Source organism: Protobothrops mucrosquamatus, unplaced genomic scaffold (genome assembly GCF_001527695.2).
Source record: "Protobothrops mucrosquamatus isolate PMUCROS unplaced genomic scaffold, P.Mucros_1.0 scaffold226, whole genome shotgun sequence".
Classification (NCBI taxonomy): domain Eukaryota; kingdom Metazoa; phylum Chordata; class Lepidosauria; order Squamata; family Viperidae; genus Protobothrops; species Protobothrops mucrosquamatus.
This window is the reverse complement of record NW_015386577.1, coordinates 878,513-896,391: the sequence shown is the minus strand read 5'-3', so window position 1 is coordinate 896,391 and position 17,879 is coordinate 878,513. Positions and strand designations below refer to the sequence as shown.

Genomic DNA, 17,879 nt, shown 5'->3' with positions numbered 1-17,879 from the left:
AAGAAAAATGTATTTTTTAAAAAATGCAGCTATCTTGGGAAAAGAAACACACACATACATACATGTATATACAGCCAAACTTCTATAACAGTTATTCAGTCTGCTGGACCCTATGAATTAATTTTATAATCTTGTTGAAATATATGTATTTGTATTTCTATTGACAGTTTTTTGTTTTATTTTGTTTTTAATATTTGGCTGCAAATTATCTGGAGGTTTTTTGCTGGCTTATTGTTGTTGTTAGTCAACCAAGGTCACTTGTTTGAGATGGACAGCCATGTAAATGTATTGACTGACTGAATAATAAATAAATGCTACTTTAGAATTACTAACATATAACAGATAGAGGCATCCAATTGACTGAGGCCAACGCTGAGAAAATGTTAAGTTGTACTATCCTTGGTTACTGCTCGGAAGCTGCTAGGAAATCCAGAACTATAGGGACGTTTAAAAGCAATCCTGGAAAAAGGAATGATAAACCATTCCATACTGCGCCAAAAGTTGTCCATGTGGTTACCAGAAAACTTGGCCCAGATGATTCTCATTATCTGCTGAAGTTATGCCTCATAAAGTCACCACAAATACTGAATTAGCACATCCTGAAAAGTGTGCATCAAATTTTTCACTGCTCTGTAAGCCCATGAATTACCACAAAAGTACTCAATTATTGATTTTGCAACTACAAATACATTTTAAGGAGTAAGCAAAGTTGCCATTATGTAATCCACAAATAATGAGAATCAACTGTGATGCTTACCCTTTAGTTATTATCCAAACTGAGAAAGCATTCAAATGTTTTTGAAATAATACAATAATGTTCAGATTGCTCCGATAAAATCTGTGATATTTTAAAGCCTTTTCCCAAAGCTTTGATCAAATTAATTTCTAACTTCAGGAAGGAGAGGAATTAGCTTTCCTATAGCACAGAGTAACCATGGTGCCTTTTTCATCCTAATCCAATACCGAAGCCAGGATGTATTTAGTGGTAACTTATCTTAATGTGTCAGGAGAGTGACATACAGGGCTGACAAAGAGGGAAGGCAGGCTGGAGCGCCGTTGGTTGCGTGGAGAGGTGATATGCATGGGCAGGACACTCTCCAGGGCTTTGGAAAGCTTTTCACCAAAAGTTTCCTGCGGGGTAGTCCGAAGATAGGAAGAAGAAAAAGGTACAGACAATGCTAATGGCAGGGTGGAAGGAGCACTGGGAGGGACTGGAGAGGGAAGGAAGAGGGAAAGAGTGGAAGCACAAACTGACATGCTACAGCCAGGTTGAGGCTAAAAAAAACAAAAACAAAAAGAAATGAGCATAAATGACATGACTAATGAGCTGAAACTCAGGGACATAATCATGGCAGAAGGCTGATACTGATTATAACAGACAGGGTTACGAAGAAACTTGAAAAGACATCACACACAAAAATAATATGTGCACCTTAGAGGCCTTCAGGTTTTCTTCTGACTATTAAATTCCACTAAATTGAAAACTACTATACAACAGTTAGCAAATAGTATATGTAGAAAAGAAGCATCTGCTTCAAGTTCAGGTCTTCTTTAGATGTTTACTCTGTTTTGGCCCAGAAAAGAAGCTCTTAATGAAGAACAGATCTTTCTTCCAAGTGTTAATAATTAAATGTTAATATAACTGTCTCTAGTTATCTTTTCCCCCCTAAAATTGCACTTTTGTTCATTTCAGTTTATTGTTTTTGAACTGGAATGGCTTCCTAAATAATGCCTTGCCAGGCATCTCTTTATAACTTTATTCAGCTAAGAATTATATGACACAAAATAATGATTCACATTATAACTTGCACATGTTCAGACTTTAAGATTAAAAACATATTTGACAAATGAACAATATGATAGAAGAGTTCATTAGAAAATAAAGATACTATAATTTGCTTACATTCCCAAGGTAGATGGTAATTTACTTATTTTGTTGACTGAACCAATTTAAGAGTTTTAAAAAAGTTACGTAGAAGCTCTTCTAAAAGCCAGTTTTTTTCTTCCCTCCAAACATTTTTCCATGTTTTTTTAAATTATTTTCTTCCCAAATCATCTCTCCACTGAGATTCCTTCAAAACTGTAACTTTCAAAACAGACTGAATTACTTCTTTTTTTTCTGGAAATCTATTTGTCATCTGAAACTGGCCTGTTCAGAAGAACTTTTAATCTACTGTTAGTATTATTTATGATTACTGAACCTTGAAGCAAGGCATGTGAAGACTTTTAATGGGTTATTGTTTAAACAATATTTTTGAATGGAATCAGAGGAACTAAAATTATGCATAACAAACTTAAAACTGAAATGTTGCATTTAATCTTTGGATTAAAAGGGCACAAAGCTTCATAAGTACATTTGAAACAAATGGCGATGTTTCTGTTCTAGAAAAGGATTGCCTTCTCTAACTACCTGAATCAATATGATATAAATGAATATATATCATTATCCAAATGTTGCAATCTTTGGCTATGGATCAGATTCTACAACCAGTTATAATTTTTGTCAATGCAGACTTCACAAGCAGCATTTTTTTTTCATAAAAAGGTGTAACGAATAGGAGGTAAGATCATCTAGACCAGGGGTCTCCAACCTATGGGCCGCAGCCCAGTACCGGGCCATGGCCTCTTGGCCACTGGGCCCTGGGAATGGCTGGAGAGTGTGTGCATGTGTGAGTGCACCACCCCACTTGCGCTAGCAGGGGCGCCAGGCGGCACGCTAGTGCAGGTGCGCAGGTGCTAGCACCTTGCCATGCGTGTGCCATTTGCACATGTGTGCGCAGGAGCGCACATTTCCCTGCTCCTCCCTTTCCCTCTAGGCCGCCAACCCGGAAAGGTCGGGGAGCTCTATTCTAGATGACCCCCAATGTCAGCTCTGAAAATCCAGCAGAAAAAGATACAAATTATAAGGTAACAAAAATGAACACATAAAGTGGGAAAGGGAACTGTGCCTATAAGCAATTAAAAGGAAGCTATAAATAAATGGAGACATAAGGTTCACTTAAAACTGAAGTGTTACATGCAGCATTCTATAATGGTTAATACTTCTTACCTTGTTTAGCTGCAATTAAAAACTTGCAACACATTCACATAACAAGTTTTATTAATGACATCACTTAATCAGAAACTCCATCCCATTACTTTTATTCCACCCACAATTCAACAATGCTTGAAATTAACTACAGAGGTTCAAATACCTCTGTGTGTGCATTTATTACCGGTAAGCATATGTTTCACATTCAGTTCACTATGCTTACTTTCCTATTTTAAAGCAGTATTAGATAAAGGCAAGCAAGAGGCTTGCACGCAGTTTTCTATATTACCTATAACCAGCCACAGACTGAAAACCTAAGGCCTAAACACATCCAGGAAAACAGAACAAGATTCTAGGCTTCTTGCCATTCTGCTTAATTTTGTGCTTACCACCGTAGAGGTCTGGTATCCTCCAGGCTGTTGTGACTGTGGCTGACCAACAGGAACTGAATATCCTGAGGCTGGAAGTGTTGGAAGAGACTGTTCATGCTGGGAAGTGAAGGAAACCGTCTGTTGGCTACTCACACATGATTCATTAAAGAGAGATGAACCCTGGCCACTGTCAATTGTGCCATCAGCTGTAAAACACAATGTAAGTATGATTTTTAGATACAGATTCATAATCTCATGACATGTTCAAGCCTTGTAAGTGCATAGAACTTTCTCTTTCTCTCTCTCTCTCTCTCTCTCTCCCCCCCCCCCTTCTCTGAAGGAAGAGAGCACACAGAAACGGAAAAGTTTAGACCAGGGGTAGGCCACCTTGGCTCTTTTATGACTCGTGGACTTCAACTCCCAGAATTCCTGAGCCAGCCATGCTGAGGGGAAAGGGAGAGGTTTTCAAGCTGAGCCATGCTGGCTCAGGAATTCTGGGAGTTGAAGTCCACGAGTCATAAAAGAGCCAAAGTGGCCTACCCCTTGGTTTAGACTATTAAGTCTTATCTAATTATTACATTTCAAATAAATCACTATAATCAAAACTGCAAATATTATCCATAATCCGTACTTTATTACCATCTGGTGCTGTGGCGGGGCATCTGTGCAGGAAGACAGGGGAGCGGAGGGTGCGGCAGGATGGCCCAGGGGAAAGGAGTGGAGACTTGCAATCTTCCCTGCAAGCTTCTCCATTGGTTTTGCTTGTAAAAAGCCAGCAAGGAAAGCAGCAATTGGCAATCACATTTTTGTGGGGGGCTGCAATTGTCTTAAGCGCGAGCCGGTGGCCAAGCACTTGAATCACGATCACACGTGGGACGCTGCAACGATTGAACCTCAAGGACCAGTCGTAAGTATGCCCCATTCAGTGCCATTGCAGTTTTGAATGGTCGTTCAGTGAATTGTCATTAAGCGAACATTACTTGTAAAAAACATTGCTCTCAATTTTTAAACAAATTCTTAAATAAGCCATTTCAACAACCGCCTCTCCCCATTTTGTTAATATGTTTGGATTGGCAGACATCTACCATACTGCAGTGCCTCATCTATACAGCAGATAATCCATAATTAGAAGCACTAATTCTGAACACTGTCTGAGAATGCGTTCTTTTGCCAATAACTACAGAAATAGCTCATATTCCATCCACGAAAAAGGAAGCATTCAAAATAAATTTGAAGGCTTGCATATCTGAAATTATCAGATAGAGCAACACTTTTCATCTAAGGCAGACATGTCAAACTTGTGACGTCGCGCAACGGGGTAGGCGCAGCTTCTGCATGACGTGTCCGGCCGACAGGCCAGCAGTTTGACACCCCTGATCTAAGGCAATAAAATTAATTAGTAAAATATATTCTAAAATTATTTTAATATTTTGGACTTCTCTATTTACTGGGCCACTGATTTCAATATACAAAAAAATGGAGAAAAAGGTCTTTGTAAGGTATTGGACACAGTCCCCAAATTTTTCAACATCAATTCTACAGAGATATATGCCATAATCTTATTATTACTACTACTATAGTTCGTCACACAGTCAGCCAGATGTTTAGACTGTATCTGGCATTTTTTGTCCACCTATCGAGTCCTTCCCAAGGACCTGGGATAGGCAGATGTTGTTCTTTGGTGGCATTAAAGGTAGCATTGCAGGATGTGTACTATTACTACTGTTATTATTTCCTTCAAATTCTCCTGAATAAAAATAACAGCATAAGATTTCTGCCTGTGGGCTTTTGAATTTCTTAAAAACTCTTGTTGCAATTCAAAAACAGGCTGAGTAATAACAAGGAGATATATATTAATTCTCCATTAGTAATTCAACACACTTCATCAGCTCCACGGGAATATTTTTAATTGTAGTCTCCAGATAAGTATACTAGGTCTAGGAAATATTTTTACAATTTATTCCAATCAAATCATAGAGCAAACCCAAACACCATGCCTTTTGTATCTCAGGGCCCTGACCTTCTAGAAGGCTGTTAAACCTTGTGTCTCCCCACCCTATCAGAGCCAGTATGTTAGTGAAACATGTGTCTGTTTCGAGGAACTGGTTATATGATGCCTTAGTTTTCTTTTGTATCAGACTGTTTCACTTTTGGGGGTTATGGTGATCCTTTTTATATTGTTTTTTCTTTCTTTTGGTAAACTGGTTGTTAGTCATACAGAGTTATATAGTTATGATGATAGACAGAATCTCACAGATAACAGTTACCTGGGCAGTAGTAACAATTTTGCTTATGGTATAAAAGTCTAGCTTAAGATCAGAAGTTGTCTCAAGCCATTTAAAGACGAGCTTCATGGAGTTGGGAGATGATAATTGTAATTCAGAGGAAAGTAACTGAGACACTAATGTGCAATTTCCTCTTTTGGTCTTCTTCCCACTTATGTAATTTTAGTGATTTACCTGCAGTTTCCTCCAGCCTTTGTGTCTTACTGAAGAATGCCAAGTAAGCCAAAAAGGAAATCATACATTTTGTGTCTCTTGACATAATTATAAAAGAACACACTACTTTAGCTTGTAAACCCTCTTAAGAGAAGAGGAAGGAATTTTCCCATGTGTGTCCATTCTCTCCCCCCCCCCCAGCCGAGTTATCAATTTTTGCCAGTCCAATGATATTTTAATGCTAACACATTCCTCAAACAATTAAAACAATGCCAATATATAGATGGACATATCAAGATGAAGTACACAGAGAAGAAATTAAATTAATTGTGTAGCTGGTAGAAGGAAATGCAAGAGTCTAGTTATTAATACCAAAGACATGACTATGGAATAGATCACAAATTGCCCATATGCTAGATTCAAGTTAAACATTAGCAAAAGAAGAAGAAAGTGACTTATGACCATTTTTCATACTTATGAGGATTCAGTATCCCCATAGTCATGTGATCAAAATTCAAAAGCTTGAAATTGGCATGTATTTTTGATGGCTACAGTGTCCTGGAATCATGAGGTGACCTTTTGTGACCTTCTGACAAGCAAAGTTAATGGGGAAGCCAGATTCACTTAATAACTGTGTTACTAACTTAATAAGTGTGGCAAGAAAGGTCATTAAAATAGGGCAAAATTTATTTAACTGTCTCACTTAGCAACAGAAACTTCAGGCTCAATTGCAGTTGTAAGTGGAGTACTACCTGTTAGTAAGTTCCACACAGTAGTAGATTAGATTGGTTCTCTGGATATGGATCAAGGAAGCTGACTATTTCTTGAAGTGAGGTTAGAAAATAATTTTGGGGAGATGAAAACAGGCAAACAGAGTCAATCTAGATTAATCCTTAACCTGGTTGTAGATGCAGTTCCATCTCGGGAAACTTTTTGGGATCTGATTCTAAGCAGAGATGCTAGGAAGGCAATGGTAGTCACAAATACTTTAGACTCATTTAAACTCATATGCCACGTGCTATGCCTTTCCCTTTATATGCTAGTCAGACAGTGATATATTCTGTATTGGGCTGCATTTGGAAATAATTTAGTAGCTTCATCTTGTGCAGAACAGGACGTGTGAATATTTCTGTGGGCCAGGACAGCCAGGTCATACAACAGCTAAACTGCATTGATTGTCAATGCATACAATATTGAGTCATGACTACTTGTTCAGCAATTATTCCAAGATATGACAGGGCTGGAGAGGGAACTTATGACCAGTCTTTGATGTTCTAACCATTGCAGTGCACCTGCAGTCACGTGAACAAAATTGCCTTTCCCTTTATATGCTAGTAAGACAGTGATAGATTCTGTATTGGGCTGCATTTGGAAATAATTCAGTAGCTTCACCTTGTGAAGAATAGGACAGGGCTCAAGAGGAAACATATGACCTGTGTTTGAAGTTCTGATCATTGCAATGCACCCGCAGTCACATGAACAAAATTGGGGCACCTGGCAACCGGTTTGTACTTACGACCAACTGCAGCATCTGTGGTCATGTTATTGCCATTTGCTACCTTCTCTGCTGGCTTCCCAGAAGCAAAGTCAGCAGGAAAGGTCCCAAGTTGCCTGCCTAAGTCTCCTCCCAGCCTTTCTTTTCTCGCTCACAATGTACCTGAACTATTTGTTAAAGTAGGTAGTAGAGTGAAGTATGTATTCCCCCCCCAAAGGAGTCGTTTGAACCTTTTATTTTTTTTAGTTCTCTCCTAAATAGAGGAAATAGATTAATCCCGCCCAGTCTGATGACAATACCATAATTTATGTAACTATTGGAGTTTAATAATAATGTTAATGATAGTAAGGAAGAGATGAAATGGAGAAAAATAGTGGCTTCTCCACTGTGTGATTAGATGACAATGGCAGCAACTGATTCTGCCAATTTATGGTTCTCTCTGCTAGATATGAAACCAACAATGATGATTTAGATTCTGTTGTAATTATTTTGTCACTGCAGGAACCAGTGTCTATTTCATGAACATAACAGCAAGGCAGAAACTGCATCCATAGGTACAACATTTGACCATTAATCTCTAATGACAGCTTAGCCTCCACCATCCAAGAGTGAAAAAAGTGGAAGTTGGGTGGCACCTACAGAAAGTACTTACATAATACGGAAACGCTGGGTTGCTGGAACTGAACCTGTTGATGCTGATCTGCCTCGGGTTCCTCAGGTTCTACTTGGGTAGAAACAGAAGTTGAAGTGGTGGGAACAGCAGTGACACTTGTAGTAGGCACAGCCTGTTTTGTGCCTTGCTGGGCAGACCCTGCTTGTGTTTTCTGTTCTGTCTGCTGCTTCTGATTGACTTCTTGTTGTTTCCTTTTCTCCTGTTCTTCCCTCACCAACTGACGCTGCTCTCTCTTTCGCTTAATCAAAGACACCCTATCCTTTATAGCTTTAGCCATTGTTTTGTGATCTCCTTCACAGACATATCCAGATTCAACCTGAAGGAAGAACAGTTCATACTATTAGAAAATGGTGAATTACAATAAATACATCTATTTTATTTATCATATCTATATAGCCGCCATCTCACGCAAAAGTGACTCTGAGCAGCGTATAGCAATCAATAAAAAAATAATGCCTAAAAACATTCACAGTTAAAAAATAACTATAAAAGGCACACAAAACAGGAATGGATGGTATTAACTATAGTAAGACAGCCACTTCTAGAATGACACAACAAAAATAAAACAATCAGCTTGTCAGTTTTAAAGTAACATTTACTATTAGAAGAATATTAGAAGAAAATATTTGACTTAAATTATTCATCATAGTATTCTCCCAAAATGTTATGAGATCTTATTAAATAAATAAACCACTTGTGTAACTATTAGAATAGGCACTATTGTTCAGCCTCATAGGACAACTGATCCACAGGTACGTGGAATGGAAGGAAAGCCTAGATGCAGTGTCCTGTTTTATTAACTGAAGTCACAGGTGAACTCAAACCAGGATGTTTTTAAGACTTGAATGTTTCAATTCACTTTTAATTAAATATATTCAATCAGCTACTGTTTCAAGTACTGATTTCTATTTGTAATCTTGAAATGAAAGTACCAACTGTGCTTTTTCCAAAGGGCAACTGGACTTTCTTGTTTTTTTCCCTTTGAAAACATTTCACTTCTCATCCAAGAAACTTCTTCAGTTCTAACTGACTGGTGGGGAATGGAAAGATTTATATTCTTTGCAGACATCTGGTTGTTAAAAGACTTCTGAGGATCGGCTGTTACTCGCTGAGTAACAGTTAGTTACAACTGAAGAAGCTTCTCAGATGAGAAGGAGAAACATTTTCAAAGAAAAAACCATCTTTGGGACAACCATGACCTGGATGATTGAGAATCTACATAGACTTGAAATGAAAGGTTTATTATGTTGTTTATATTTATATTTCTGTTGTTTAATATCTCCTGCTCTGTAAACCATTTTGAGGTGGATTTATTTTGAATTTTTTTTAAAAAAATGTCAAACATTTTATGTAGCTAAACTTTAGAAATTACATCTAGAAATATCTGTCTCAGATTGATGGGAGAAAAACTTTGCTAATTAAATATTTTGCTTAAAGTTTTGCTGGAACATGACAAGAAACATTCTAAACTGCATTTAAAAAAAGCAAGTGTTCAAGTGACTTGATTGCTTTTAATTATGTAAAATACCATAATATTATTTCTGAATACATGTCAACCATATCTGAAGCATTAAATATACACCAGAACTTGGCAATGTATAAAATGGAGAAAATCACTTTTGAAAAACGTGGTGGGTCTTGGCTAATATAAATAGTATTTACTTCAAAGTTTTGCCCAATTGTATTGTTATCTGCCTATTTAAAATATTCTTATATTAAATAGAGAGACTTATAGGTTTAGTTATGATTTTTGTACATAATTCCCTCATGAATTATAGCTTCCTGTATTATTTCCTTTTAAAGTATTGAGTTTTGTATAGTTATCAAAATGCAAACGGACCAAACTATATTCTAAACTCAAAAATCTATATTTAGAGACAGATACCTAATCCCTTTATTGCTCACCATTTCTTGTGCTACATCCTCTGGAACATCTCTTTCCAAGTCAAAAGAAAATTCTATTGCTTCATTATCCTTGTATTTTCCTTTTAGCTTTTTAATGTCTTCAATTCGTAACCAGAGCTTAATAGCAATTTTCTCTCCATCATCTTCTTCTGCTAATTCTACACGCACACCAGTTTCTTCCTGGAAGAATGCATGGTTCAGAAGATCCTTGATAGCGTATCTGTTAATCATAGAAAGAAGAGAACAAGATACAATTTAGGGGATCCATGAGTAAGATGGAGATTTAGGGACACAGAAGCAGTGCAACTAAATACAAAGATTATTCAAACTTTACCATTTGAACCGAACGTATTTTCTTCCCAAATAAAACCTTAATTCTTATTCCAAGTCAAATTGCATTCATGCCACTTTGTCCTCCAAAGAAAGGAAGCATTTATTTTTTTTAAAGATCTAAAGGAAACATCATTATGATACAATACTATAGCCAGTGGATGAGGCAGCAGATCTTTACTTAATTATTAAATGAAATAGTGTCAATGCATTTTAATGCTTCACCCATTCTTTAAAGAGGAGAGGACAAATGGGAAATTTATGCCCTTTCTAGAAAGAAAGTAATTAGTGCAACTTGAAAGAAAGACTATGGGTGTAATTTGACCTTGATTGAAAGAAAAGTTAATGTGTGCTTGCAAAATCAGTGCCACATTCATAGATTACACACTAAAGAAGGAGTCAATAAACTATGACCTGTGGACAAATACAGCCTACTAATGAAGGAGAATATTTGTAGCTCAGCTTTGAAATGAGGGGTCCTTGGTGCTCTCTGAGCTTGCTTGTTTTCTTGCAAATGTTTCATTACCCTAACTAGGTAACATCATCAGTGCTAGTAAGGAGTGCTGTTTGCTGTCAGTTTATATTCTGATGTCTTGCTTGTCTGTGTGGGTGGTAGTGGTCTTAGGGATTCTTTGGTTGGGCTGTTTAGTAATGGCTTTTTGGCAGTTTCTTGATTGTTTACTTGACTGTTGGTCTGAAGTTGCCTACTGTCTGTTTTTGTATAGCCCATGAGCTAAGAAAGAACAGGTAGGCAGATGGAGATTGTCAGGCCAGGGTTTTAGCTGGGTTCCCAGGACAAGGGACAGGACTGAAAACCAGAGCATACTGGGTGGGCACTTCTCGGAAGATTCCTTGCTTGCAGCCTGGCGCCATCCCAATGGCAGCTGCACTAAGCCTGCAGACCCAGAGAGGTGGGATTTCGCCCTTTACTGAAAGAAACTGCCAACATTTCTACTAGAGTACTGATGCATTACAGATTAACTGAAAGATTTTTAATCAAAACTGTCAACACACAGCCTATTTCTACTGCTCAATCCAAGTAGAAGAACATTTACCTTTCATCTTTATTTTGACGAATGCATCCCTCAATTATTTCCTTCACTTCAGGAATAGCTACTTTATCAAAGCTGGCTGGCTTGACTCCCTGAAACAAAGAAATAAGAGCAAACAAAGAAAGCCATTATCATATATTTTATTTATATTTATATACATATAAGCAAATACTGTGAATTACCTTATTAAATATATTACACATGAGAGATGAAAGGATGATTTGTCTCATGATTTCTCTCACAGGTTTCTTGACTAAAGCAACTGATTAAAGTATTTTTACAGCATCCAAAAATGGTTATTATAAAATTTATAATCTTGTTCAACTAAACTCACTCACACATTCTACAACCTTGAGCTACCTATTTTTCCTCCTTCCTTCTCTCTCTTACTTTGCCTACCTTACCAATATTAATGTGGATATTAATTTGTGGTTTTCATTGGTCCAATAAGGGTATTCCTTTTGTGGATTGATTTCCTCCCAGTGCCAACAGAGTCTTCCTTTTTAAACAAATGTCCACTTTTTAAGACATGGGTGAAATAAGATATGGCTGCTTTCAAAGTTACTCCATTTTAACTTTACAATCAATTTGTACAATTTATACACAGAACAAAAATAGTCTAGCACTCAGAAATATTGCAAGACTTTGGATATTGCAAGTTCTTTTTTAGAACAAAGACACACACACACACACACACACACACCTTTTTGATCTTCTGTCCCAGTATTTCTCCATCTTGGCAACTTTAAGATGTGTGGACTTTAATTCCCAGAATTCCCGGCCAGGATGCCAAGGTTGAGAAATACTCTGTCCAAATCAGGAGATAAGGTTTTCCTGTACAAGGTATTCCATAAATGGGTCCTACAGTCTTCTATCTTATTTATTTCCCACCTTTATTATTTTTACAAATAATTCAAGGCAGTGAACATATCCAACACACCTTCCTCCTCTAATTTTCAGTTAGGTTGGGTTGACATTGTGACTGGCCCAAGTTCACCCAGCTGGCTTATTTAGCCATCTAGACCAGGAATCTTTAAGTAGCAGAATCAGTCAGTCAGTCAGTCAATCAGTCATTTCATTAAAGAGTAAATGCCATTGGCATTATTATCTCATGGCCATTTATTTTATTGATTATAAAACATGGACACTAATAGCACATTTCTTGAATTAAATGTGCAAATGTAATTAAAATTAAAGTTGTTCCCTAATTAAAATATAGTAAATGAGTTTTGATTCATTGAATACATATTGTATTACTAAAATAATTCAATCATTTCTCTATGCTCTCAAAAGGTGCCCCTACACACAAACATGCCATCACACAAGAACCACTTTTTCATCCTGTCATATAATGGAGAATTTCTTTTCTAACATGATTCTTATTTATCTTCATTTTTCCATTTTTAATCATCTATTAAAAAAGTTTCTAACAGATGAAAAACACAGACCCAATTGAAAGATGTAGGTCTAGCTATAACATTCTAAACTACATGCATATTTAAAACATGGAAATTTTATATTCACAACTCAAAGATCCCCACCAACAGAAAAGTCTTTCAAGTTAAAAAAAAACGACTAGTTTATAAACCACGTTGCACAGCACAGTTCAGATAATTTTCTGAAAATTATCTTAGTTACTACTGTTCAAAAATAACTTGTATTACAAAAAGTATATATCATTTAATACCCGATGAAGTAAAAACCACTAGACACCCAAGTATTGTGCTCACTGGATACATAAATAATGAAGTTAAGCTTTACATATTTTGTATATGCCATGCATAGAGCCAATTGTTTGGAAAAATTGAGGGCAATCAAAAAAGAAGCCAAGAAAAAGCAAGGTGGCTAAGTTCAACTACTTAAGCATGAGCTTAAGTTACTAGAACCCAAGAAGCTGTTATTGATAGATAGTCCTGGTGAAATCCATTGTGTCATGAAGGTCAGATCTGACTGTAAACAACAAATTACCATCTAATCTTCATTCAACCATCTTCCCATAGTCCTCCAAACTGCTCATCTTATTCAAGCGAGTACCAACCTCCAATTCTTATTAAATATCTTTGTAAATTTTAGTTACTAAGATTCAAGGATTAACATACACTGATAGAGGCTGAAATAGATGAGCATACCACTCTTCCAAATAGGCAATACAGAAATACACCAGTCCACCTTTTCAGTTTTAACATAATAAGGAAATGTATAGCATTTCATAAAAACATGTATACAAGTGTGCATATATGCATTGAGGCACTGTAAATAACACTTTATTATCACTTTATTATCATGTCCCCTCTACACACACACGTTATAGATCCACATATATAAGAATCCTGATTTTAAAAAATCCCCTACAGTCAGCATTCATGGAACAAGGCAAAAGAAATGCAATACAAATCAGTTTTTAATGTCTATATCTATCTATATTTATATAGATATGAAATTAAAAATCTAAGAAGTATAGTTTTATATGACAAGACTTTCTCTGACATGATAATCTCCCAGACTGAACATTGACTGCATTTGTTCAGTTCCTGCAGTTACCTTTAAAATCCTATTTGGTGTTTATTAAATTATTTTTAAAAATCATAATGATCAAGAGTATTTCTCTCTCAGATAGATCTTAACTACCCCATTAGATGTGTTGAAGACTGGTGGATAAATTTCTCTGCACTACATCCAAATCTGTTGTCGTAACTGTTTATAGTAGATAATTTGTTTTATCTTCAATCAAAATGAACTCCTACCAGATCAATCAAACAATAGAATATTCATTCAGCAGTAAAAATTTCTATATATTTTACATGGGCATTAGCAGGTATTCTGATTTTCCTTTCTGAACAAGATTAATCTTTCTATTGGAAACAGTTATAGTTAGAATCTAACTCTACCTGTCTCACATGGTATATGAGAGGAGTTGTTTTACAATGCATAGAATCTACACAAACTGCAACTTAACTTTATTCCTAAGTTAACAACCAATATTCTGAACAATCGAGTTACATAATATATCAAACAGCTAGAAAAATACAGATGTTGGTATTGTATATTCTTGTAGCCACAAACATTAAAGACCTATTACACTCCACCAACATGAACATAACACACAAAATTAACCAGATCTTCACAAAACTTAAGTCGTAACATGTTTCTGAAATCAGTCTGCCTACATAAGAACATTCCTAACCATCTACAAATACTAAATCTTTAAAGAAAACATTGTCATTATTAAGTATAGATATAATCTGATACTTATGTTCAAGAGCCTAATTTAAATATACTGTATATCTGTGTGATTGAAATTCTTACCTCTTTGACGCACTCCTTGTGGGAACAACAGAAACAGTGTGAATTTATGATGAGAAACACCGGACAAAAATCTCGCTTTGAAAAATCCATCAGGGAATACTAATATACAGAATTTGTGCACAAAACTGTTCTAACTGTTTAACGACTGTTAAATTTTACACTTAACGCACAGCAGAAGGAAAGCAGACATTGAGCTTTAAAGGAAACATATCCTCTTCATTTACAACTTTACTTTCCCTCATTCTGTGCAGCCTCTAGAAGTCAGAGCTCTGTTTGGAATACTGCTTTCACAGCCAAGGACCCTTGAGACAGAGACCACTTCAGCAATGCCATGCCATATGTAACTCTGTTTAGAGCTCCTCCCATTCGCTTTCCTGTAACTTCTTACAAAGTGGTAAGAAATCTGAACCAGTGCTATTCAATAAACTGTAATATCATGTAGAAAGATAAAAAAAAACAGAAGAGAAAATGAAATATCTTTGTTTCTTGAAAGATTACTTATCAGTTGTTTTGCAAACTTAGTAACAACAGAACTCACAGAACTCCTTCCCTATTCAGTTCCTACTGCAATCTTTGCAAGAGTTTACAATATATTTTATCCCATCCTAAACAGAATAGAAATTGGTACATTATATCAAATTATTGTTATGGTTACTGTTGCATCTGTCACTGTTATTGTTACATTAGTTAACTGTCAGAGAATACAACTGGAATTGCCCTAGTACTCTTACACTTGACATGGTAGTTGTATCTAACAGCACTTTGAGCTCAATCATTTGGGCAAAGAACTGCACACTGGTCTGCCATTAGCCTATTCTGAGTAAGGTTCAGATGAAGATAGCCCCAGAAAAAGCAACAGACTTTGTTCTGACTAATGGAGATGGTGCCGTTTCATATATATATTTGTAATGTCTACATTCAGTTGTAAGAGTCAAAAGAACCTGTTTATTAATAAACTGACCAAACAGTAAAGTTAAAATATATACATATTATAAACTTTTAAAGCAGGCACAGAAAATGTGTTGCTGCTGCTTTTCCATAATATAAAGCTTTTATTTAGACTAATGTTATTATATTTTGTGATGACTTCTGTAGTTTACTAGACTGCTACCACTTAATGTTATTACTGGATGATTAATTTGTACCTTTAGAATACTTCATCTCTATATATTTTTAAAAAGTCTTGTTCAAAGAATCTGAGATGCAGAATATATTTACTTTAAAGAACTGTTTGCTAGTATACCTAAATCATATCCATAACAACATATACTATTATATATACACCAGCTGCAGTTCACCAAAGGTATAATACACAACTGTCTGTATAAAATGTACATGGAGTGTCCCTATGTGTAAATATCAGGAAAGTTAAAACAGTTGGGATAGTAGTCAGTATTTCTTCGAAGCAAGAGACTTAAATACAGAATCTGAAATGAATTTTATTGAGAATTACTTTAATCTTCCATTAGACTTTATCATGAATTACGTTGGCCCACAAATTCCTGAATCAAGCTGCACAAACAAAGTGCTTTTACAAGTCTACATTACTATTTTGCTAGGCTATTTTGGTGCTAGTTTGAACTAGTTGCAGGCTGCTATAAACCATTAAAGGAATTTTAAAAAGAACCCATGATCCCAATGGAAAACAAAATTGACCTTGCTTCCCTCCAACCCCACGGCAATAACATGCAAGGCAGTTCATTTGCTCAATGCTCCTTGTGAAACACAAACTCCTATTATTAGCAACAAAGTCTGGGAGGCTTGCATATTTAATTTCTTCCTTTTGGGTCTACAACGTGCCCTAATAAATACAGCATTTTTTTAAAAAAAAAACACATACCCTACCACTGCTCTTGTTCAGTTTATTCAATATTAACATAATCTAGTTGCAAAAGTAACTTGCAGAAAGTATAGGTACCTTCTGTAATTAGCCATATTAGATTTTAAAACCACACTATGATACATTTTGTTGAATCTAATTATTCCCTAGAATAGAATATAAAATATCCCTATTGTATTTCCTAGAATAAAATAACTAAACAAGGAGAGAAGCAACCTAGAACTAAAGAGAAATTTCCTGAAAGTTAGAACAATTAATCAATAGAACAACTTGCCTTCAGAAGCAGTGAATGCTCCAACACTGGAAGTTTTTAAGAAGAGAGTGGACAGCCATTTGTCTGAAATGGAATAGGGTTTCCTGCCTGAGCAGGAGGTTGGACTAGAAGACCTCCAAGGTCCCTTCCAACTCTGTTAAAAGTGATATTTTTAAGAAGTCAGTTTATGGAATATATTCCCTTCATTTTCATTCATGGGTAATTACTGGCATTCACATGGGCAAATGTATATGCACATTCATGCCAGTAACCAAAGATCACATTAGATAATCTGTATAAATATATTCTATATGTCTGTATCTAAAAAAATTGCAAAAAATCAAATTAGAATCAGATTTAATATCTCCCTCCTGTCTTCACTTTCCACAAACGTAGACATCCAATATAATTTCAGACTCTTACTTACTCAAGAAGACTCTACTAGCATTAGTTGCAGTTTCCCTCTTAAAAGTGATTTTATTAAAAGAGAAGCATACAGCAACTTTGTTGCCATTTCCTGCAATTCTAGTCAGATGTGTCATCCATACATTTTTAAAAAAAAGATCAGTTAAATGCAATCACACTTTCAACACTTATTCTAATTTGGCTCCAAGTTAAATGAGGACATGCAAAAGAAATAAACTAGTGCAGATAGACTGTATATTCATTCTATACAATTTCAACAGGAGAAAAAAAATTAGAAACAGATTATTTTATGTTATGATAATAAAGCGAAACTCTGGCTCCCTCGGAGAGGGTTCACAATTTGGGGGTCCTCCTGGATCCACGGCTGACACTGGAAGACCAGTTGACGGCTGTGGCCAGGGGGGCGTTTTACCGGGTACGCCTGGTGCACCAGTTGCGGCCTTTTCTGAACCGGGATGCCTTGCGCACAGTCACCCATGCTCTTGTCACCTCCCGCCTGGACTACTGTAATGCTCTCTACATGGGGCTCCCCTTGAGGAGCACTCGGAGGCTCCAGTTAGTCCAGAATGCGGCCGCGCGGGCGGTGATGGGAGTGACTCGTCGCTCCCATGTAACGCCGCTGCTACGCGAGCTGCACTGGCTGCCTGTGGCCTTCCGAGTGCGCTTCAAGGTGTTGATTATCATCTTTAAAGCGCGCCATGGCATCGGACCTGGTTACCTCCGAGACCGCCTTCTGCCACAGATTACCTCTCACCGGCC

The 17,879-nt window shown here is 36.5% G+C and overlaps 1 protein-coding gene across 1 annotated transcript in view; it reads right to left on the bottom strand.

The window, feature by feature from the left end:
• The window catches only part of WNK1 (WNK lysine deficient protein kinase 1), a 129,772-nt gene that overhangs the window by 49,387 nt on the left and 62,506 nt on the right, over positions 1 to 17,879 (bottom strand). Inside the window, exons 5-9 of the mRNA XM_029283779.1 lie at positions 11,299 to 11,387; positions 9,914 to 10,133; positions 7,988 to 8,324; positions 3,421 to 3,608; positions 1,021 to 1,275 (exon numbers count right to left, since the gene is read on the bottom strand). Coding sequence (XP_029139612.1) covers positions 1,021 to 1,275; positions 3,421 to 3,608; positions 7,988 to 8,324; positions 9,914 to 10,133; positions 11,299 to 11,387 — 1,089 coding nt within the window. The remainder of the gene's footprint in view (positions 1 to 1,020; positions 1,276 to 3,420; positions 3,609 to 7,987; positions 8,325 to 9,913; positions 10,134 to 11,298; positions 11,388 to 17,879) is intronic.